Source organism: Mya arenaria, chromosome 7 (assembly GCF_026914265.1).
Source record: "Mya arenaria isolate MELC-2E11 chromosome 7, ASM2691426v1".
NCBI classification, from domain to species: Eukaryota; Metazoa; Mollusca; class Bivalvia; order Myida; family Myidae; genus Mya; species Mya arenaria.
In genome coordinates, this window is record NC_069128.1 from 64,297,665 (window position 1) to 64,322,017 (window position 24,353).

Sequence of the window (24,353 nt, forward strand, 5' to 3'; positions counted from 1 at the left end):
TTGCAAAGCCCATTAGTGTCAAGATCAGATCAATATTTGTCTTGAAATCCGCAACAGTTGTTCAAGTGCCTATAACTGCTCATCAGCAAGTCATAAAACGAAGCTTCAAGATTGAAGGAAAATGTCTAGAAATTAAGAAATTTGCGGAGGGATATAATTAACCAATAAGCAACAATCAAGAATGTGATTTATCAATATGACTATTAAAATGTGAAAAAAAGTGATTTTTGACTGAACTGTTTAGGATACACAACTTTGATAGTCTGCTTAAATTTTGTTGAACTTTATCAGTTAATTGAAACTAATTCCCACAATATTTAGCTGAAATCAATAATGGATTATCTCGGAATATCTTTAGAAAACATTTCTTTGGAAGATGTCATTGATGAAGAAACCAACACATTAGGAATATCCCTTGAGGAAATGGAAACCTCTTTAAATGCTCAGGTACTTTACATGTTTTACTCAAATATTCTTATATAAATAACTCTACTTATGTAAAGCAGTTAACCTTTATGTCGTAAAGGCAGATTAAAAGCAATGTTTGTATTGAATACACTATGGAATTTATCTTAATGCTCAATTTAGATTAACATTATATTTTATAATGCTACGTAATTCCATTTACTAATATAACGATATTTGATCAAACTGTATTAAGTACATGAATATGTATGATGTATGCTTAACACAGTTAATGGTTTTTTAAGACTATTATAATTATTATAATATTTGACCTTTCAGGATTTGTCAAAGCATATCTTTGAGTTTGATGATGAATTTATCTTCAGCCTAAAGGTAAACAGTTATTTTTTTGTTATTTAATAAATGTATACTGCCAGTGACGTTTATAGCTTGTTTGAGTGAATTAGACTTTTAATGTGTGTATTTAGATCAACAATTTTGTTTACATTTTATACACAACTCAATGTCTGCCTACCTCTTCTGATTTCTTTATCAGATGGATGCCAAAAGTTGTATTGTTTCGGAGTATCCATTACCTGTTGTTATCTGTAGAAATCGAAAGGTCATACAGACTTTTACAAACTTTTATTTGTATGCAATAGAACGGAACGGGTGTATTTTAGCTATAATGGCATTATTTCAACTTTAAAATATTTAATTGTTTACTGCGCAATTTACTTTCACTTTTGTTTTAAGTGTCTGCAGTATGATTGTTGTTTAAGGGTCATTGCTTTTAAACTTTAATAAACACAATAAACAAATCAGTTACACTGACGTTCTCAGGCTCGTCATTTTTATTTATTTAAGTAAATCAAAGTTTCAAATATTACAAAAGAATTATTTCAGTATAAATTTAAGCACATTTCGGCTTTTCATATTTCCAGCGCAGGAGTATGTTTTGCAATTTGTATTTACTTTTTACTTTACTTTATTATATTATTGTGATCTTTTGTTCATTAATTCTCTATATAGTTTTTATTATTCACCCAATACCGTGATTCAGAGGCATACTTGAAATTAAGAAATGGCTGAGTGTTTGATAATCAGAACTTTGAACGATTTGTTCCTGTTTCCCCTGCATTACCCGGCTAATTCGGTGCCAGACTATTAAGGTCGTTGGTTTGAATCCCGATAGGAAAATACGACTTTGATTTATACGGTCCCATAATAAAGGCGGTTGGCCTACTTGTTTATGACCCGGGACTCAGTCATTGAGAGGGATAATTGATATAATCGATGGACATTTTCAGTTCAATCGATGTAAAATAGAAAAAAGAAATACTTAGTATCATGAAGCTTTTGAAGTGAAATTCAAAAACACATGATTCAGAAATATTTAGCTCGTATTTATTAAACAAGTATTGCATTCTTGAAAGGGCCATACGAGGAGTATTCTCCCACGTTACAAGCATAACAAGGTGCAGTTATTTATGTTATGCTGTTGATATGTTTTCCTATTGCTATCTCAGGAATGCAATATTTTTTAAAATGTAATTAAATGTGATTCTTCAATTCACAACGTGTATTACATTTACATTCATTAAATGTTATTTGCATGCATTTACTAAACGTATGGATGGATGTAGGAGCTAATGTTTGCACAACCAAAGCATTCCAGAGATTGACTTTTACAAGTTACACAATAACAAAATGATTAACATAGGTTATCGGCCTCATGTGTCTGATACATACGGTGGAACATAACTGCCGTCAGATAATCTGTTAACGTCTGCGAGTTGTTCGTGTTAACCACTTAATTATGCGATAATTATCAAGCTATCTAGTTAATAGAAACTGTTCTCTGTAAGATAAATATCACAATACTAAAAAATGGCTTCAAAGTGCTCGGAACTGCCACCTTTTTCCCTTTTAGCTGCGTAAACAGGTTATCTAGTTATGGTTAGCGAATTCCACTTAATTAGGAACATAATTACCAGCAGATAACATTCGTGTTACCACATATTTATAAATGCATTTTGGCCTTTAGCTTCAACTGGTTATCTAGTAAGTGTTTATGAATTCCATTAAGTAAGTACATTCTAACTGGTTAACAAGATACGATTCATGTTACCAGTTATTGTTTTGATTATTTCATGGATCATTTTCAATGTGCCCATATCAAGCAGTCCTACAGTTTATGCCAGGTTTCTGGATTTTGGTCCATTTTCGAAGCCTCACTTCACAGCCAGGTGTTTATTATGCATGTAATTGAGATAACCAATTTCTGTCAGCAGGGGCCCATTAACCACTCTTCCCTGGTCAGTTTTGGGGTCAGAAGGATATTTATCAGAGAACATCTTCAGTACGATTTATGCACTAAAATTCACGATGACTATAGAAAAGCAATTTATATCAGTTACTTTAGTTTTAAACTATTTATGAAAATGAAAAAAAACACATAAACATTGATTCCATAGCAAAGAAATGAAACATTGAAGTAAATAAAAAAATATATTCAGTCTTATCGTTTGATTTAATTTCGAACAGAATAACTTTATACATGGGATTTTTATTTATACTTTTCATTAAGATAACGTTAGCTGTCTACTTACTAGAAAAGTATCAATATCAACCCTATTAAACCCAATGAAATGTACAATTGAATGAAATGGATATTTAGGTTTTATAAAATATAATTTATGTATTACATGTATATCTAACAGTGTCAATAATGCATTTATAATGAAGTTTGTTATATATGGTTATATTTAAAGAATATGTTTTTCGCAATTTTCACAAGAAATGAAAATTAATACTTTCTTTTGCTGCATTTTTGGAACAAGAAAAGAATACTGCAAACTTGATGCATTGCTTTTTTTCACTATAGGATGATTACGCGTAATTCAACCGTATTAAATCATAGCAACATTATCCAATTGCTAACAGTCTCATAATTATAAAGTATAATGTTTGTAAACTCTGAAGTCATCACTTGGATTGAGGTTCGTATGTTTTCCTGTGAAATACTTTTTTGATTAAATTATAATAACTCTGGTTTTACTAAGTGCAGTGGGAAACGAAACCCGAGATGCAAAACGTCCTTACCTAAATAACGCCCGAGGTTTCTGGACTTTAGGTAATATAATCGAGTTTTAAGTAACACAAGTTGGCATATTACCTTCTGACGGAAACACAGACAGACGGACGACCAAGGGCAAATCTATATGCCCCCCCCCCCCATTTTATGGGGGCATAAGATGTAATATTAAAAGAAATGTAATATTTTAACCATTTGCCAAAAAATAAGGTCATATATTGATGTACTTAGATATTCTTATTACTTATAACACAGCTTACAACTTATGTTTTTTTAATCTGAGCACTATATTATCTTGATGTTGAAACTGAACTTTCATAGGTTTCTATTGATACATTGACATTATGGTCTTTGCTAAAATGCATTTCCAAAAAACATCATTGCCCACTTTTTATGTGAATTATATAAGCCCTCTTTATGTTTGTGTATCTTCGTTTATGTAATTTTCTAGAAAATTCATTTCCTAAAATATAGCTTTTGAAATAGCGATTAAAATCTTCTTTACTGACACAGTTAAATCAACATTTGTTTTCTTTGTAAGATTTCTATTCTTAATTTGCATTGTTGTGTGAGAACATTCTTCATTAGAAGAGTGATTAAACATTATACACACTGCATGGAAACTTTCCATATATATATAGACAAAATAGTTATATATATATATATATCTCATTAACTATTTTGTCTTTGCTTTCGGAATTATCATAAAACATTGCTACCTTATGTCAATAAATATATAATACTTGTTTCAAAGCAGTTCAATATCATCATATGAGAAATGATCACAACAAAGCAATACTGTATCTTAAACCACTATGTCTATGTCCGGACTTTTGATATCATACCAGTATATTTGAACGTTATATGACTCATTTTATTTTAATATAATATTTAAAATTATCCAACTTTTTCTGATCGTTTGCACTCCTACATGCACAGTTGATGTAAATTTTTAATCACAGCAGTCACTGAACTTTTATGCCATGTTTCTGTAATACAATGTATGTAGAGCATTTTTCCAGAAATATATATTTTCTCCATATTATTTTCTCTTTGCGAAAAAGAAAATATATGTATATTAAAGCATCTTATAATAGGTTAATAACTTATTATTAGTGCGTTTTGATTAGGGAGATGGAATTCGACTAAAGTCGCACGAGGCGCTTACTGACTGAAATCAATATCTTAAAACATCAACAACAGTTGAATAAGACATTCCGGATCAACATATTATTAATATATATATCAATTGTTTAAATCACTTAAAAGATACATGATTTCGTAATAAATGTTACATTCATGACAAACTTGTTTTATGACGTCATTTAAACATTGCACAATGATACTTGATGGGCGTCAGTATAGTGGATTTTGGACTACCGTATATAATAATAATAATAATAATAATAATAATAATAATAATAATAATAATAATAATAATAATAACAACTATGATATACAAAATTTATACAAAAGCATTCGATAATAATATTATTTTAATAATCAAGATAGCGAAAGTTGAAATACCAAGAAAAACCTCCTAACATAAAATGGCCCAAATCTCAAGACAAGAATAGCTATTACTCTCAAATTCGTCAGGCAAACAGCCCCCAGAAGGGAAAGGGTCAAGTGGTCAGATTACAGTTATGTTAGATTAGTTCCACTGATAAGCCCGAGCATCAGCTTGATGCTCAGTAGCGGCATTAACTGTAGGACTGCAAGTGTTCATAACCTCGTGTATAGTGGTCAATAGGTTTATAAATATATGCCTTTGTGCGGTTAAACTGAAAACTACTTTTCTACAAGGGTTAGAATTTTAATATTTTAGTAAGTACCATTGGCATGTAGATTGCCGTAATCCTAAGGTAGTTGGCGAAAAATAAAAATTAGCTTGTGCCATTAAACTAAGTCCATTGCGCTCTACAATTCAGAAAAATTGCCTCCCATTTACTCCTCATTTTGAGAAAAAGGCTAATCAGTCCATGAAATCACCATGAAATTGTACCAGTCAATTAATTACCACTTAGTGGGCCATCCTGCTGGGCTGTTGAATGTGTGTATTCCCAGATGATCTTTGTTTTGACTGATACTGCAGTGTTAAGCTTGTGGTGAGTTATTGCATGTATCAAAATGATCTTGAGAATGGGGTAAATATTTGCATACATAGAGAATTGGCCTAATTGGTCTACTTGATAAATTAAAAGTTAAAACTGAAATCACAATGTTTTCATTACAGTTCTTGAAATTGATAAAGGGACCTCTAAGTCCTTTTTTTCGTATCATTTCTTTATCAGTCTAACTGGCGATAGCTTGTGTTCGGTCTTCAATTTTGTCATACGAGGTCGTATTTAAAATGAGTTGACTTGGGCGTGTGGCGATATTCATGACATTTACTGATAGCTCTTATTATTAAAAATATATATCCCACAAATAGAGATCATTCTAAACTGTTTATGTAAGTATAATGGAATACAACAAAATTAATTCTTCAACTTAAAAGTTCAAGTTAACTGAATCAAATGAAATTTAATGAACGACAAAAAAGTTAAAAATAACATGTACAGCTCGTTTGAAACATGTGCATTGGAATTGAATACCAGCTGGGCAGTCAGGAGTATTTATAAGACTATGGCTTATATGTTGCTTCAGATCATTATCACAGAAATGTTGATAAGCAGTGACCCTGTGTAACCTTTACTAGAATGATAAGTTTGGAAGGCACAAACTCTTGACATTATATTTAATTTTGCACATAATGAAGTAAAACTGGAAAAAGTCATGATACAATACTAACATGACGGTTTAATTCAGGAGTCCGATGAACCATTGGCTGTTGTTAGTCCAGAGGAACCCACACAGCCACTTCATACATCAACACCAAAGAAACCCATACATGTATGTATTTAACTGCCTGCAAAAATGGGAAAATTTGCTGCAGAAGACGGTACTTTTTACAATTAAGTTACCCCATAAAGTCATGTATTATCTTTTAAATAATAAAGAGCAATAAACAAATAGATCATATTTATGCACCGTGTTAAATTTTAATTGCTTAAAAAAACTGTTCATAGATATGTTATCAATCATAATTATTTTTAAGACAAGTAAAACAGGAAAAGGCAGACCAGTTCATATTTATGCACCGTGTTAAATTTTAATTGCTTGTAAAAAAAAGTTCATAGATAATGTTTTATCAATTATAATTATTTTTCAGACAAGTAAAACAGGAAAAGGCAGACCAGTTCGGAGGTTATTAAAGCTTAAGAAAACAGGGGAAGTGCAACGTCTACAGCCATGTAGGAGATGATGTTTTCATAGCAATGTATCCCAGAGCCAGATCATCAGGGCTAGAGAAAAAGTATAGACAAAGGATTCCAACTGTAGAGTTGACTAGATGTTGGAAAAGTTTGAAGAATCCCCGAATTGTTTTGGTTATGTTACCAAACCTTTCAAGATTTAGTTGGTAATATTCCCAGAAATATATTTAACTCTGTCAATAAATGTGAGCTGGTAAAGCTCTGCGATTATGTTAAAGAATCAGTATGTATTCGTAATGTTATTCCTAATAATAATTATTATTATTATTATCAATTTAGTTCATCCTCTGATACTGCTGCCTTTATGTCAACATATTTGTGTCTTTAACCATAGCACTAACCATGTACAAGCATTTGATATCAAAAACCTAAGTGTATGTGTTTAGAAAATGTTCTGATGTATATGACTTATAAACGTCTGTTCTGTTCTTTTCTGTGCTTTTTTTAAAAATCATAATATGCGAAAGTCCACACTTGTATTTAAAATAATTATTGTCAAATTGTAAAATTGCAAGAGACATACCTGTAATACTGAAATAACATTCTAGTAGGTTTAAACAACCAGGAATATGTAATCTATGTCGTTCTATCAATCAACACTTATAAGAGTCAAACGTCATGGTCATATCTCATATTTGCAAATAAAATGTTGTCGTATTTACTTATTCCCTTCTAAGAGGACACATTTTATCTGCAAATATCTGTTATCATCTGAACACGATTGAACACTATGTCTACTATCCTCACACTTTGAATGGTCATAATCTTTAAACTGCCTTAAAGGCATCCAATGGCCATGACCAATCAGCTGTCATTTAAGTCCATGCATATTTCGATTGTTCAAATAATCCTGACAACATGGCGCTCAGGGGGTGGTGGGGATTAATGTTTGACAAACATCTCTTATTATAAAATGTTTATATTTTTATTGGAAATATTATCAAACATTTGCGAATATTGCATGTTTTAGAAATGTTTAGAACAATTTTAGTCATACTATAGATTATCCTGGAATATTACAAACATGCTGAAAAACCTGCTGTTAATTTTAATACTATGCAATGAAGATTTTGGTAATATTCCCAGAATGTTTCATGTCCTACAGCAGACCACGTGGAGCTTTTTCTTTTGGATTATTTTATTTCAATTCATCTTTTGATATGCCCAAAAAAGTTTTGGTAATGTTACCAAATATTTCAAGATAATATAATTGTATTCAGGGTGAATTTGAGAACGATAACGGAAAATATTCGTAATTCATTTTGGGAATATTACCAAATATTTGTGACTATTCCTAGTTTAAGAATGATATTGAAAATCTCTCGGCATAATATGGATTATTTTGGGAATGTTCTCAAAAATGTTCAAAATCCCCAGTTTTCAATACTGCACTATGAACTGTTTGGTCCTACAAAAACTATTTGTGGAGTTTTCAAAGGCTTTTTGTTGAATTAGTTTGTTTCAGTTCATCTGGTAATATTCTCAAATAATTTTGGTAATGTTACCAAATATCACGATCAAATTGGTAATATTCCCAGAAAACCTGGACATTTTATTCAGAATCCTAGAAGAAAATGTTCATCATTTATTTTGGGAATATTACCAAATATTTATGACTTTTCATAGTTGAAGAATATTTTTAAAATCTCTGGGCATAATATCGATAGTTTTGGAAATGTTCCCAAAAATGTTAAAACGCCCACTACAACTTTAAATACTATACTATGAAATGTTTGGTAATATTCCCGAAAGGTTTTGGTAATGTTACCAGAAATTTCAAGATTAACTTTGGTAATATTCCCAGAAAACCTGGACGTTATTTCCAAGACGAATTTTAGAATGTTAGCCGAAAATGTTCATAATTCAGAAAAATTACCAAATATTTGTGACAACCCCTAGTTTTTATTAATTTTTAGAAAACCTCTCAACATACTATGGATACTTTTGGGAATATTACCAGAAATGTTAAAAATACACCATAACTCTTCAATACTATATTACAAAGTGTTGGAAAATATTTTCAAAATGTTTTGGTCATGTTACCAAGTTTTCAAGATCAAATTGGTAATATTCCCAGAAAACCTGGACATTATGTTCAGAAACCTAGCAGAAAATGTTCATCACATATTTTGGGAATATTACCAAATATTTGTGACTTTTCATAGTTGAAGAATATTTTAGAAAATCTCTCGGCATAGTATGGATTATTTTGGGAATGTTCCCACAAATGTTGAAACCCCCACCATAACTCTTCAATGCTTTATTACAAAGTGTTTGGAAATATTTTCAAAATGTTTTGGTAATGTTACCAAATTTTCAAGATCAAATTGGTAACATTCCCAGAAAACCTGGACATTAAATTCAGAAGCCTAGCAGAAAATGTTTATCATTTTTTTGGGAATATTACCAAATATTTGTGACTTTTCATAGTTGAAGAATATTTTAGAAAATCTCTCGGCAAAGTATCGATTATTTTGGGAATGTTCCCACAAATGTTGAAACCCCCACCACAACTTTCAATACTATACTACAAAGTGTTAGGAAATATTTTCAAAATGTTTTGGTAATGTTACCAAATTTTCAAGATCAAATTGGTAATATTCCCAGAAAATCTGGACATTAAATTCAGAAGCCTAGCAGAAAATGTTCATCATTTTTTTGGGAATATTACCAAATATTTGTGACTTTTCATAGTTGAAGAATATTTTAGAAAATTTCTCGGCATAGTATCGATTATTTTGGGAATGTTCCCACAAATGTTGAAACCCCAACCACAACTTTCAATACTATACTACAAAGTGTTTGGAAATATTTTCAAAATGTTTTGGAAAAATGTTACCAAATTTTCAAGATCAAATTGGTAATATTCCCAGAAAACCTGGACATTATGTTCAGAAACCTAGCAGAAAATGTTCATCACATATTTTGGGAATATTACCAAATATTTGTGACTTTTCATAGTTGAAGAATATTTTAGAAAATCTCTCGGCATAGTATGGATTATTTTGGGAATGTTCCCACAAATGTTGAAACCCCCACCATAACTCTTCAATGCTTTATTACAAAGTGTTTGGAAATATTTTCAAAATGTTTTGGTAATGTTACCAAATTTTCAAGATCAAATTGGTAACATTCCCAGAAAACCTGGACATTAAATTCAGAAGCCTAGCAGAAAATGTTTATCATTTTTTTGGGAATATTACCAAATATTTGTGACTTTTCATAGTTGAAGAATATTTTAGAAAATCTCTCGGCAAAGTATCGATTATTTTGGGAATGTTCCCACAAATGTTGAAACCCCCACCACAACTTTCAATACTATACTACAAAGTGTTAGGAAATATTTTCAAAATGTTTTGGTAATGTTACCAAATTTTCAAGATCAAATTGGTAATATTCCCAGAAAATCTGGACATTAAATTCAGAAGCCTAGCAGAAAATGTTCATCATTTTTTTGGGAATATTACCAAATATTTGTGACTTTTCATAGTTGAAGAATATTTTAGAAAATTTCTCGGCATAGTATCGATTATTTTGGGAATGTTCCCACAAATGTTGAAACCCCAACCACAACTTTCAATACTATACTACAAAGTGTTTGGAAATATTTTCAAAATGTTTTGGAAAAATGTTACCAAATTTTCAAGATCAAATTGGTAATATTCCCAGAAAACCTGGCATACTATGGATACTTTTGGGAATATTACCAGAAATGTTGAAAACCACACTATAACTCTTCAATACCATACTATGATGTGTTTGGTAATATCCCCAAACATATTTCTAATCCTACAGAAATGCTTTGAGAACATTACAAAGGGTTTCTGTTGAATAAAAATGTTACCATGCTGAAAAGGGAAAGTTGCGTTTTCCCTTTTCATTTTGCGGTTTGTTAATAATAAAAATATAATGAAAATAATAAAATATAAATATGAATGTTGTTACAAGCACTTGTCGACTTCATGTCTTTCACTTACTTTGGTAATAACAGCCTGATTCTCAGATTTGGTTATATTTTTTAAGCATTTAACGACTAGAGTTTTCAGTTATAAAATAAGGCATCGTTATATACATGTACTTTTGGTTTAATCACTAATACAACAATCACATTTTAATGCTGCGTGCTCCGAGGTCTCCTTGTATTGTCAAACCAATCATCAAAACAATAAAAGGTCAATGCATTTAGTATATTTGTCTAGCATTCTCTTCACCAGAATCCCCTAATACAATTGTGTACCAAATTTTATGAGAAAACGTCAACAAATGTATCTGTTGTTTTAGAGTCTACTCATTTTTTAAAAATGTTAAAGGTGTTGAATCATGTCTGACTCGAAAGACTGTACATACCAAATTTCGGAGTTCTCAATGTCTTGTAAAAGTCTTTGTTCACAACATCAGATATGACCAAGGGCACACATTTGAGAACTGAAACAGCATGTATATAAAAAATTTAAAAAGATGCCTGTTTAAATGACAGATTGTTGAATATTGTTATAAATAATTATCATAAGTTAAAAAAAATATGTTGCCTCGCAAGAATTATAATGCGTGCAGAATGTATTTAATGGTACGGTGTGTTGAAGCGCATTAACGTGAAGAATGTATAACTTGAAATTAATAAGTACAAACATTCTTTTATAAAGTTTGTGTTTAGTTTACATTGTATTGTCAGCCTTTGTTATTTCATATTAAAATTGATCTGGAAAGTAAAACGCCCAGAACAGTGTCCATATAAATAGACTCAATGTATCCCTGCACACTATCCTTAATAGACGTTTGTACTGAATACTTTCTTTCGTTAATATTATTTCTAATATCATTGACGTTTTTAGGAAAACGACTCAAATGTAGAATTTCACAGATACTTTAAGGTATTGTTTTAAAGGAATACATAAGTATGGCATAGTTCATATATAGTCAGTGATGAATCACTGTCATTCATTCTATTAAATGATTGAGATTATAGACCTATTGATGTTATGAATATAAGCCGTTTTCCCTCGATAAAGGACGCCAGCAATATAATGCTTGCTCTGTATGTTTGATACTAGTACGCAATACATCTGTATTTACTCACAACACTTTTCGCTCTCAATGTATAAGTCTAATAGACGTCTTCTTGCATTCATATCGCCCACACGCATTACTGTCTGTACTCCAAAATCTTCAACTGGAAATTATAAACAGGTACGAGTTTATTTCAGAAATCTAACATACATTATTTTCGGGAACCGAAATGAACAAAAATGCATTGAAAACTACAGGGAGAAGCGGAGTAGACAAAAAATCAATACTACATTAATACTTACAATGACCAAAACACCAACAATTATGAGTTAAGATATTTCAATATTTATGTAATTTGAGTTGATTCCGTTGTGAAATTTTATGGCATAGCTCATATATGATGAATCACTGTCATTCATTGTATTAAATGTTTGAGATTATAGACATATTCATGTTATGAATATAAGCCGTTTTCCATCGATTAAGGACACCACCACGATGCATGCTTACTTTGTATTCTTGATACTTGTACGCTAAACATCTATATTACTCACAGCACTTTTTTCTCTTAATGCGTGCGTCTACTGGACGTCTTATTTCATTCATACCGCCTCTCCATATAAGATCCTGATCTGAACGCACCAAGGGCATGACTGTCTGTACTTTCAATTCTTAAATGGGAAATTATAAACAGGTACGAGTTTATTTCAGAAATCTTATATATGTTTTTAAGAAACCGAAATAAAAGAAATGTCTTGAATACTACAGGGAGAAGCGGAGTAGACAAAACATTCGGTACTACCTTAATACTTTCAATGATCGAAATACCAACATTTATGAGTTAAGATATTTTAATATTTATGTAATTTGAGTCGATTCCCTAGTGAACTACTGATTGTGTTTAAAGCTTTCTCTTGGTATCCGAAAGGCTTTTCCTATCTTCGGTATTGACTCTGTTTCATTTAGTACAGATAATTTACCATAAAAAACACTCACAATTAGTATAATTATGATGATATTGTAAAACATATTATATAGCAATTGTCATTAACGAGTTATAGTGGCAGAAATCAATATTTAAAAAATTGAGTGCTCTATTTCATGAAATACGGTCACTCAGTTTTGACGCAACAAAATTTTCTCAAAAATATCATTGTCATATTCTTTTATACATTTTACAATGGACGTTTAACATCAATAAAATGCGAAATAGAAATGTCACATTTAAATCATCAAAATTTAAGAGAGCATTTGCTGAACTTCTGAATAAATCTGAGGTCACTATTTGATTCATTGATTTGTAAAGTTAAGTATAATGAGAAAATAAACTTATCAAAAACATTTGCAAGATAATTTTTACGAGTGTATCAATTAACAACATACACGTCAAACAGTTCTCTTTACGCCGTTCAAGGTATTACGTGTATATACTTATTAAATACGAGTAAGTGGTTTTAGCGAAGAATATAAAATAATTAGACGTTAACTAAACAAGCGTACCTTTATCATCTATTGTAAAACGGACAATTCCTTGGTATATAAGCTCTGTTGAACGTAAAGTTTTGTCACTGCAAAGAAACCATATACTAAAACATGCTTACTATATACAAGAGATGTAACATAAATAATTCCTTACATCAATACAACTTAGAAAAACCTCTACTTGTTTTTCAAATCGTTTAATTTGGTAATTTTCATTGCAACTGAGCTAAACTTACCTCATCCTAGTTTTGATCTTCGGGTCATTTTGCTCTTTTTCGGTATCTTAAATAAAAAACAATTATATTCTGTTCATTTTTATGCAAACAATGCAAACGATTATGACTGCATGCAGGTTTCATTTGTAATAGACAATGTTTCCTGAATGGAATTAATGATGAATATATCTCAATTTACATGATTATAAACACACCTGATAAAGAATTACTAAATCTTTTTGAAAATACTTTGCGTAAATAGTTTTGTGCTAAACAATAAGAGATATAACATTATCAATTTCAATAACATTATAAAATGCTTATTCAGTAGTAACATGTTCTTACCATTTTCTGAATATCTTTGAAACTTAAGAGTGACATCTTGTAAATTTCTCTCATTTTCGTAATCTGAAAAAAAAAATGAATTTTCTTTGTTTATATAATACTTGAAATGTACCACATCGCCCAAAAAATAGAGTTTTATTCTTGTTGTAAAAACGCATATATTTGTGTGATGTTAATACGCAAAATGAATGCAACAACTACGCAGAATTTGTTCACTATATACCAACAAATGCTGCATCTATAGTAAGTCGTTGTACAAATCCTGCTTGTGGTAGATTTTCAAGAGCACTCGGCACACTAAAGAATGCCGAAATCACTGCTTTTATCCGCCCAGAATTGCAAAACGATGTAAGCGTCTCAAGAGCATTTGGCCGGGTAGGCTTACATTTAAACATAACTGAACCTTTACTAACTTCATCAAGGCATAATCCTGAAATGACATATTAAAAAATGTAACAAACACAACCAATTAACATTTACTTATTCTGATTTAGTTATAAAAAATCTTTATTATCAAAAAAACTTACGCTCTGCTCTATAAACATAACAATCTGTAATTTATAGATAAAACACGATTTAAGTGCCAAATGGTTTAAAATAATTGCTAATACAAATAACTTAATATTACCAAGCGGTAAAAGGGCTTCGTCTACGGACTCGAAGGACTGTTTTGTCGCACGAATTATCTCTTCCTCTGCCTCTATCGGAAGGGACTGATAATCGCCATATTCTATTGTAGGATTAAAGAAATGAGCATAAATTCATGATACATGTATTATTGACACTTTCGTTATTTGTTCAGAAGTCATGCCTCATAATATAACAATGACGAATACAAAGACTCGTCTAAAAGCCAAACGCTTTTCGAAGACTTTGTTTAACGGCACAATATAAACACCACAAGTGCTATCAACTGTAAATAGTATCAAATGTAGGGGGTACCGCGTTGTTAAAGGGATATGGGAGATGAGAATTAAATTAGTTGATGAGTACTCAACCACACACTTACCACCAGGTTTTTTCATAAATGCAAAAAATAAAGATTAAAAGACTAACTGGAGCCGGCATGAACTTGAAAACAAGGAAGTCAAAGTTATGTTAATCATATATGCTAATGCAGATACAGATAATCACCGACCAGCTACATACATAACCATCAGAAGTACGATACACTCACTCAAGAACTATATCCGATAGTGCACGCGTTAGTCCTGTTTAATATAAAGTTGCTACTAGACTGATGGAAATATGTAGGAGACGCGATTTTTCATGATTTCTAGATTTACTCCGATCAAATTGATATCAAGCGAATACTTCCGCTATCTACATATAATAGCATCAGTCCGAAGTTAATGCAAACTGATGTTTAATGTCAATTCATTTGAAACAAGTGTTCATCGAATAAAATAAAATTACCAAGCGGCGAACGGGTTCCGTCTACGAGTTTGAAAGAATGTTAAGTAACACGTGTGATCACGTCCTCTTCTTAAATAGGAAGCAACTTATACTGACCATATCCTAATTTTCAATCAAATGTAAATGCATACAGAGCGTTTTGTTATGTCTAGTATTCATTTGAAACGTGTGTTCAAAAAATAACGTAAAATACCTTCCTCCGCCTCAACCGGAAGCAACTGGTCCTGATCTGATGGTGGATCTAAAATATGAGCATAAAGGCATGATATCAATTATATAGTAATTTTGTTACTTTTGCTATTTATTCATCGTGGTTATTGATCATAATAACACAATGAAAAAAACAAGGACAATCCAGAATTAAAACACGTCAAATAAAACCGACATAATAGAGACACGGAACGTACAGAACAGAACTGAAATAACGTAAACGAGACAGTGTAGACATATCACAAGTGCTATGAACTATAACTGTTAGCAAACATAGGGGTTACAACACTGGAAAAGGGTTGTGAATGTGAATGAGGTGGAGGGAGGGGGGGCGGGAGTACACTAGTTTATGGCTACTCAATCGCACATTTAACAAAAGTATAAAGTAAATCACTGAGACACAGTTTGCGATTGTTTTGTTATAACCTATCATCGATTGGAGAGCTCGAAGGTTCGCGCAAATGTTGTAGATACAACATCTGAACCGTATCACGCATTGTACCGGACGAGTTTTAACAGTTTGAAGACAAGATAGAGAAAAAGCAGAAAAGAAAAAAAAAAACGAGCGTTTGCATGGCAGCAAAGGGAAGCTGGGTAAAGTTTGCAGTATAAGATGAAAATGCTTAAGAGAGGGCAGGAAGTAGGCAGAAATTCGAGAAGTGTTGGAGCCCGTGCGACTCTAAATAGAAGCTTACTTTCAATAGAAAGTGTTCGAAAAATATCGAAGAAATGACCTAAGCTACCCGAGTCGAAAGAGAAGAGAACGACATAAAATGTAGACATATATGCCAACAGAAAGGGGATAAATAAAATAGTTTCCGTTAGCAATACTTGTCGGCAATGAAAGGAGTACGTGAATTTCCTTTTGAGATTGAACAGCACAACTAAGCGAAACGGTGCTCAGTTCGTCACCAAGATGCCCCGTTTCCTCGCAAAAGGAAAGTGTGTATACAAAAAGGATGAATTTATTGAGGTCGTTCTGAACTTATACTAGGGTAAAAGTTTGTGAAAACATGTTCTACAGTGCTGGCCCTTTGCTTGTATGTCATTGGATGAGATTATTCGTCTGTCCGAGCAGATTATTCGGATTTGGCATTTCCAACGTAAACTGTCAAGCCAAGGCAATAACCGCACAGAGAGTCGAGCCTTGAAAAAGTCTATATTAAACTTAATTTGTAGTAGAAACAGATGCATTCCATAAACTAGATAGCAAGATGAACCATACAAGCAAAGGAATTGGAATTTTCCATCCATCGTCGGATAACCGCGGTACATGATTACTATCTGCTTAAAGTAGCGGAATTTGCTTGATTTAAAATGGTAATTTGAGTTTGCAAATGGGGTATCGTTAACTTTGATTCCAGTGGTGTGCAATTTGGAGACAATGGATAGAAAATGTAACTTTCACCTGAAGTCGTTATACGGCAGAGACAAAGAAGTAAACACGTGCTGATTCAGTAACATAATTCACAAGGAAAGAAACCAGAACGAAAAAGGAGCAGATTTCGAGCGATAAACACATAATTAACAGGCTGTACACACGAAATCCCACCCAAAGCAGTTGAGGTTTTTGTCGGCGAGCTCAAGGAAAGATATTTTGTCTTTACCATAGAGGAAAACGTTATGGCTGAAAATTCGGTAGTTTTTTACACGACATAAAGTAATAAATTGAAAATGAGATGCATGCGAAAGACTAGCGTCAATTAAAATTATTGCTAAGATTTCCTCAACTAGAAAGTTTAAAAAATACAAATACAAGTATTTTATGAATATATTGCTTATCATTTTAAGAAAAACAATCTTATTTGAAAATAAAATAAGACCTATTACCCCATCTCCGTGTGTGATGCATGCTTGGCAATGCTTGTGTAATTAGCCACATATGTGTGGATGACTACATATCTGAGTCCTACACATATTGGACATATTTACATTTTACACGTATTATAATAGGATATACCAAAATAACTAAATACAGAAGATGTTGGTGTGTGTCAAATTACATTTTAAACTGCTCATTGCATTTTATTGTGAACTATTAAATTGTCCGATCCTCAGATTTGCTTTATTTATTTCTAAATAAACGATCATGTTGCTTGACTTATACACATATTACAAAAAGAATTAGCTGAAACACATCCATACCATTACTTTTTTGGGTTTCACTTTCTTCGTTCTGTTTCGTTGAACGAAAGTCATCTGCCTTTCTTAGAGACAAAAGCTTCAGATCTATTCTTGGTAGAATCTTGGAATCTAAATGTAAGTAATAACGTGGGTTAACATTTATTTCTAAATATGATTATCTACAACCAACGTAACCATCTTTATAAAACAAAACTTCGGCTGGTAAAATATATACGTACGTGGCGTTTTATACTTCGTTTGATTTAGCTATGTTATTCAATTATATTTAATATGTTTTCATTAATCTTCTTAAAGTGTTTTCCTTTCTGTATGTTCTACAATTTTATAACTATAGAGATAAAAGTGTTGCGATTGTTTGCATTTGCACGTATTTAAATTCTAAATACATATATATATCCAAGCTGAAAAAGAAATAAAATAAGTCGCGGGAGAGATTCGTCTCCCCTCAGGGTGACAGGTTCTTTGAGCCATGCATCTCCTCGGCTGTCATAACCACGAACAATCTTTAAATTACCTTTCGGCAACAAGTCTTCATCAAAACTTTGGGTGGACTCTTGTTTAAAATGTCCTTCTGCTGCTTCCCCTTTTTCCAACGCTGGAGATAGAACATGGTCCGTTCCTAATTAAACAAAAGAACTAAAATAAAAAGGAACAATAAAGAGGCGAATATGGTGGATCTTAAGTTAACTGTATTTACGCCAGGAATGTCAAGATAGAGAATGATAAGTAGATGGCAGGAAAGAGAAACGACACACCACAGCCGAAAAGGGATTATTATGGAAGTTCTTATATTTGCGCTAAGCTTTATCTTCATTTTTTTATTCAGTATACTTGTAAAATGATGATTGTAATATGGCCAAATATTGTTTAAACCAATATGTTTGGACATGTAACTCATGAAATTGTTAATGGCGATATGCTTCTACCAAAATAGCATGGACGGGGTACCAAAGTTTCTAGCTCAATTGTGGATGGATTTTGTTGTTGTCGTTGTTGTTCGGCATTGAAAACAAAAATAGTGAAGTTAACTCTTGCTGAAAACATGTTCAGTCACTTTGATCTGTTTATAGAACATGTTCTTAAACCTTAAACATATTAAGAGAGCTTTATTGTTAAGCGACAGAAATAACTCAATCAAGTAATTATAGTTTGAGATAATACCATATGTTTACTTAAAATACCCCTTAACGAGTAAAAAGAAAAGGTAAACGTATGAAATAGCAGTTGATAAATATATTCACAAAATATTTGTTCTTAATATAAAACTATCTCGTATACCTTTTTGCAACATGAGTTCGTCTACACTTTCGGCATCCTGTTTTGTTAATCGAATGGCCCTTGCTTCTCCTGGATAAGATTGTACCTGATCCTTTCCTGATTAAATAATTTGTTCAAAGTAAAAGAAACCTTAGGCATTGCGTATAACGCAAATTCGTAGCAACATACAATAAAATATTTAAGGCCCATACAGGTAGCAATATCGTTTCCTCTCTTTTTTAAACATTGATCATAAGAATGGGTAACACAACCCTAAATTAAATTCCAAGAAAAAAACATTAAACGTTTTATGAACTTTTTAATTTGATAATATTTTATTGCATGAGAACACATTTCACAATGACAATATCAATACAAATTTCATCACAATATTATGACCGACATTATAAAATCAAGCATGCAAAGTTTTATAAACTGAATACGCAGTAGCGTTTACGGTTTATGTTGGATTGGTGTAACAAATGAAATTGGCATTGTAACATTGAAGACCATACTTTAGACACCGGACAAAACAACAAATTATTATTGACACCATTTTGTTATTGTTTTGACAGAACATGTATTAAATATGAAACGCGTAAAAACCTGTCGGCGAAATGGACTCTTCTTCGGCTTTGATGGACTCTTTTGTCAACCGTTTTACCTCTCGTTCTGCCCCTACTGCAGGGGCTTGTCTCTGACTCTGACCTGGGTGAAGGTAGTCGGGGTCAAAATATAATATGTATAAGCATGTTACGGTAGGCATTGGATACATCAGGCATGCTAAAGAATTTGGTTTAAATAATATTTATTTCGATATAATATTTACAATTAGTTTAGTTCTACAAATTTGAGCATAATCAAAATTAAAAAAAGACCAAATACGTAATGCATTGAAACAAAAAAACATGTAAATTATGCACAAAACAATAGTGTACATAGAATTGAGAATAAAGCCTCGAGCTTAAAGAATTTGAAATCACGTTTGACCCCGAGTTGAGCCATTTGAACCTTAGTTTAGAATATATATGTCATGTCATTTACCAGCTATAAATATTTCTATGGCATCTTGTAGAACCATTCCATATTTGTTTGCATCATTCTTGGATAGAGTTAAATCGATGGTATTGTCAAGCTCAGTGTAAAAGGTCGACATTATAATGTCTGGAACATCAGCGACGGGTGCGTCTGGAAAACAACAATGCGCTTGAATAGTAAAAGAAAATAACCATGAACTAATGTGTGTTTAATCTGGTAGTAAAATGTTACAAAGTAATGGATCGATCTACCTATATATCTGAATATTAGTCAAATAGACGCATTTTTTATTACTCGGGCTTTCGGACTAAAGCATTGATAAGAGGAAATGCACCAATTGACCAGGAAAAGACCTGGGATAACTATCGTGCCATACTTTGAATAGCAAATAATTGTAAGTAACATTAATAATTGACTTCCTATAGCAGTAGGTAATAAATTTACTTGATTTGGTAATATTTCATTGGATGATTTGAAGTACAGGTTATTCTTCTGTAGTTCTTGATGACCACGGTGTTTAAACAAAGTACTTAACTACAATAACTCTTATGTGATGCTGCTTAAGTGTATGTTCATTGACACAGTAATCATAAGTTGTTTATGTATATATATTAAACGATGACATTCTGACTATTACTACTTCTACTACTACTACTACTACTACTACTACTACTACTACTACTACTACTACTACTACTACTACTACTTCTACTACTACTACTACTACTACTACTACTACTACTACTACTACTACTACTACTACTACTACTACTACTACTACTACTACTCCTACTACTTATACTATTAATACTCCTACAACTACTACTACTACTACTTCTACTACTACTACTACTACTGCTACTGCTGTTACTGCTTTTACTACTCATACTATTGCAACTGCTACTGCTTCTGCTTCTACTACTGCTGCTGCTGCTGCTGCTGCTACTGCTGTTACTACTGCTGTTACTACTGTTTGTTTAGAATTTTAAAATTGCATCCAATTGGGGTTTTGGTATCACCTGAATGCATTGAGTTTTGTCTAGCACTGTTTGGTAACGTTTTGTCACCTTGGTCGCTTTCACGTGTCGTTTTCTTTAATAAGGGGTAAACATTCTTCATGCAGTCCACTGAAAATTAAATAAGAATAAATAGCTTTTAGATTTTTTTGTATTTTTTCAATAGGTAATGCGAAAAAAAGTTATTTAATGACTGCTTTCTTTTGGGTCTGTATGTACCATAACTCACTTTACAGCATTCCAAAATCAAACAAATTGCAGGTTTTACTACTCTTCCTTGAAATGCAATATTCAGAAGCTTGTTTTGTTTCTAAACACGTATTTATTTATCTTAGCAGGGTCAAGGACATATGCAACATGGTTTATATGTCCGTGGAATGGTTGATTAGAGAATACGCGTTGGAATCGTAAACGCGTTTTACGTGTGTTTTTGAAGCATTGTAAGAACTGCTCATCCTCCATGACCAACTCTACTTGTAAGTCATCGATTCCAAAGCAGCATCTTAAAGCATTTTGAAGTGGAAGTGCAATTTTTGTTAGCTTTCCATTCACCAAATCGTCCAAAAATCCATGTAGGATAAAAAGTCGTAAAAACGGGTGAAGATACACACACATCCATACTCGGCGTCTATCAGTTCAGCTGGAATAGAATAAGATACTTTATTTCTTAACATTTCATATCCCATATACCACTTTTGTAGTGAAACAAATATTTCTGGTTACCTTGTTCTTGAAGACGCTTTACTAGCTTCCCCACAACATCTTTAAGCGCTTCACATGTATCATCCGGCAGTGTGCTGCATTTCTTTCCTAATTCTTCTCCAAAAATTCGAACTAAGATTTGCGATATTTTTTTTTCCTCATCGGGACTACATTCTTTTATCAGTAGTTTAAAGCTGGCTATATCTGCAAACATTACGGAAAACGTGTAAATTTATCTGGAATGCATTCTTTTTACAGTAGTTTAAAGCTGACTGGATAAGCATACATAACATAACACGTGTTAATCTGGTGCTGATTGACCAGGGAAAGTTGTACTTAAAACGGCAATCGTTATTAATACTTCATCCACATGACATAAAATACTGCTCATCAATATTTGACTTTAACTGTTAGTTCATTTATCGTATATGTCTCCGCCTCTCGAAAGAGATATTTGGGAAACTAAAGGTCAATTGAAGCACCTATTGGTTTCTACCAAACCAACCCAAAATTTTATTTATATCATTTATCATTTGCATTGTATTAAACTTGAACATACTTATGAAAATTAGTGAAGGTAGAGACATAATACATATGTGGCGTATATACAGCATACGGATTTTGCGATTCGCATTATTAGCATATATATATATATAAATTTCGAAGAAATGTCGAAGCACTGTATCATTTGCTTTCGTGTCCTCGGCGGCGTCGTCAGCATCGTTATACACTTGAAAATACTCTGTTATAACTGAACTACCAAAGAAAATTAATGTTGCTTGAACCAATATACATGTGCACAACAATATCCATGACCCTGGCCGTAATGTGCATATATGTATATCAAAATATAGTATACCTGGAGGTTTAAGCTTCGACTGCGACTCTTTTGGCAATGTGCTGATAATTCTCTTCATATCTTGAAGTTCCTCGAGAAGAATATAATGTTTCTCATCGATATTCTCTGAAAAGTTTAAATACTAATGTGTTCAATTTAGATTCCATTACACAAAAGACAATACACAGGGGATATTTTTTATAGCACCAACAGTCGGAATTATCCGACTGATGATACGTGTCGCACGTAACGTTATTTGAAAGGTCATTTTTATATTATATCTATGTATATTAGTTGTCAGTAATCGCTGATTGCTAACAGTACATCTCTGCCCGATTTATATGATGTTGTTTTTAAAAAGAACAACGTTAAAATAAAACAATTCCAGCAACTGGTTAGGCAGATAGACAAAATGAATTGCTGGGATCTTATTTTAACCGTGGATATGATAGCAAAAGACTTGTCTTTTGATTATTATTGTTAACGTTAAATGTAGTCTATTTACACGTTATAGCTAAGCTTTCCGTCCTTTTAAAATTAATCGAGATATGTGTTATCTTTAAAACCGTTATTTCCAGCCGTTCGGTTTTCGTTTACAGTTTCAGTGTATGACTTCAATTTATTCCAATTACTTAGGTTTATCATTTAGAAAAAATATTGAGCTAATATTTATTGTTTTTTATTTTTAATATTTTCTGCTGGCTATTTCGCTTTTCATGATAAGACATTTTAAACCTTAGGTAGACTGTGTGGAATTTTTTTCGTTTTATACAATAACTACATCAAATATTTGAAAAGGTTTTTTTGCATTAGGTACTCTGAATTGTTGTTCTCGTTTGCATAAATAAGTGGGATCCCTAATGATAAAAGAACTTGGGGTTCACCTATTAATGTTATTTATATTTATTTTTATCCTTAAGTTTTCACAAATCAATGCATTATTTGATAAGACCTACCATTTACGTTTCAACATTATTCGGTAATGTTGGGATAAGTGTGAGGTATTGCACAAAATCTTTTTAACATTTTCCTGACCGTTCCAATGCGATACCTAAAAATCTTTGATAAACAGTTCACACTACATATATATTATATATATATGTAGTGTGTTGTTTGTAGAGCTTTGAACTGATTTTTTCATATTTCTGATTTGTGAATGCTTGTTTTTCCCTTCAGTGTAATTGGTATTCACCCGCTGCAATGAAATCAATACTGAACTTGTTTTTCATGTTAACATGGCACACGGGGTAATGACTTTATGCTTGACACATTTGCAGCATACTGGTACAGTATGTATATTTTTACTTCAATTGTCATATTTTACTGACAAAAAAAGAACAAGCTGGAAATAGAATAGATTATTAATATACTTAAACAAAACATGAAGCAAATCTTTTTAAAATGATACGTAAAAAATAAAGAAAGAATTGAAACTGTTCCATCTGTTTTTTTTTATTATAATAGTCTTTTATCTGTAATTAATTGTAAACAATAGCTATGTAATCTACAAAATAAATAACTCTTTTACCGTTAATACCGTTCACGTCGTCAGCATTGGAGAAATAACTTTTGTGAAAAAATTGACACAATTCAATAGCTTGTTTGGTAACGGGTCGTTCTGCTTCTTGCACTTGCTCGTTTGTGACTGCCTTTAAATCTTGATCATTTATATAATTCAACGTGTTTGTGATGAAGCTCTTGTAGACATGTGCATACTTTGCATAATCGACATTGCTTATAAATGGCTTAGCCAAATGATGAATGTCGTTTCGCGTAGAACGAACAGCATTAACATCGTTTTCCTGGATTGTTTGCATCAAAAAGCAGTTACGTAAAACATTACAGAACAATGATAGATCCCAT

At 32.0% G+C, this 24,353-nt stretch overlaps 2 protein-coding genes across 2 annotated transcripts; one reads left to right on the forward strand and one right to left on the reverse strand.

Annotated features, from left to right (window-relative positions):
* The first annotated feature begins 300 nt into the window (after window positions 1-300).
* On the forward strand, window positions 301-7,154 carry LOC128240138 (uncharacterized). The gene is made up of 4 exons (XM_052956658.1): window positions 301-447; window positions 745-798; window positions 6,314-6,397; window positions 6,717-7,154. The coding sequence occupies exons 1-4, from the start codon at window positions 334-336 to the stop codon at window positions 6,807-6,809; spliced, it is 345 nt and encodes a 114-aa protein (XP_052812618.1). The 5' UTR covers window positions 301-333; the 3' UTR covers window positions 6,810-7,154.
* Window positions 7,155-11,137: 3,983 nt separating this feature from the next.
* On the reverse strand, window positions 11,138-20,052 carry LOC128241337 (uncharacterized). The gene is made up of 13 exons (XM_052958267.1): window positions 19,941-20,052; window positions 19,503-19,604; window positions 18,918-19,013; window positions 18,154-18,258; window positions 17,640-17,747; window positions 15,478-15,525; window positions 14,497-14,598; window positions 14,092-14,298; window positions 13,869-13,931; window positions 13,545-13,590; window positions 12,469-12,497; window positions 11,897-11,989; window positions 11,138-11,244 (listed from the first exon to the last, which is right to left on the reverse strand). The coding sequence occupies exons 1-13, from the start codon at window positions 20,050-20,052 to the stop codon at window positions 11,138-11,140; spliced, it is 1,218 nt and encodes a 405-aa protein (XP_052814227.1).
* Window positions 20,053-24,353: the final 4,301 nt, after the last annotated feature.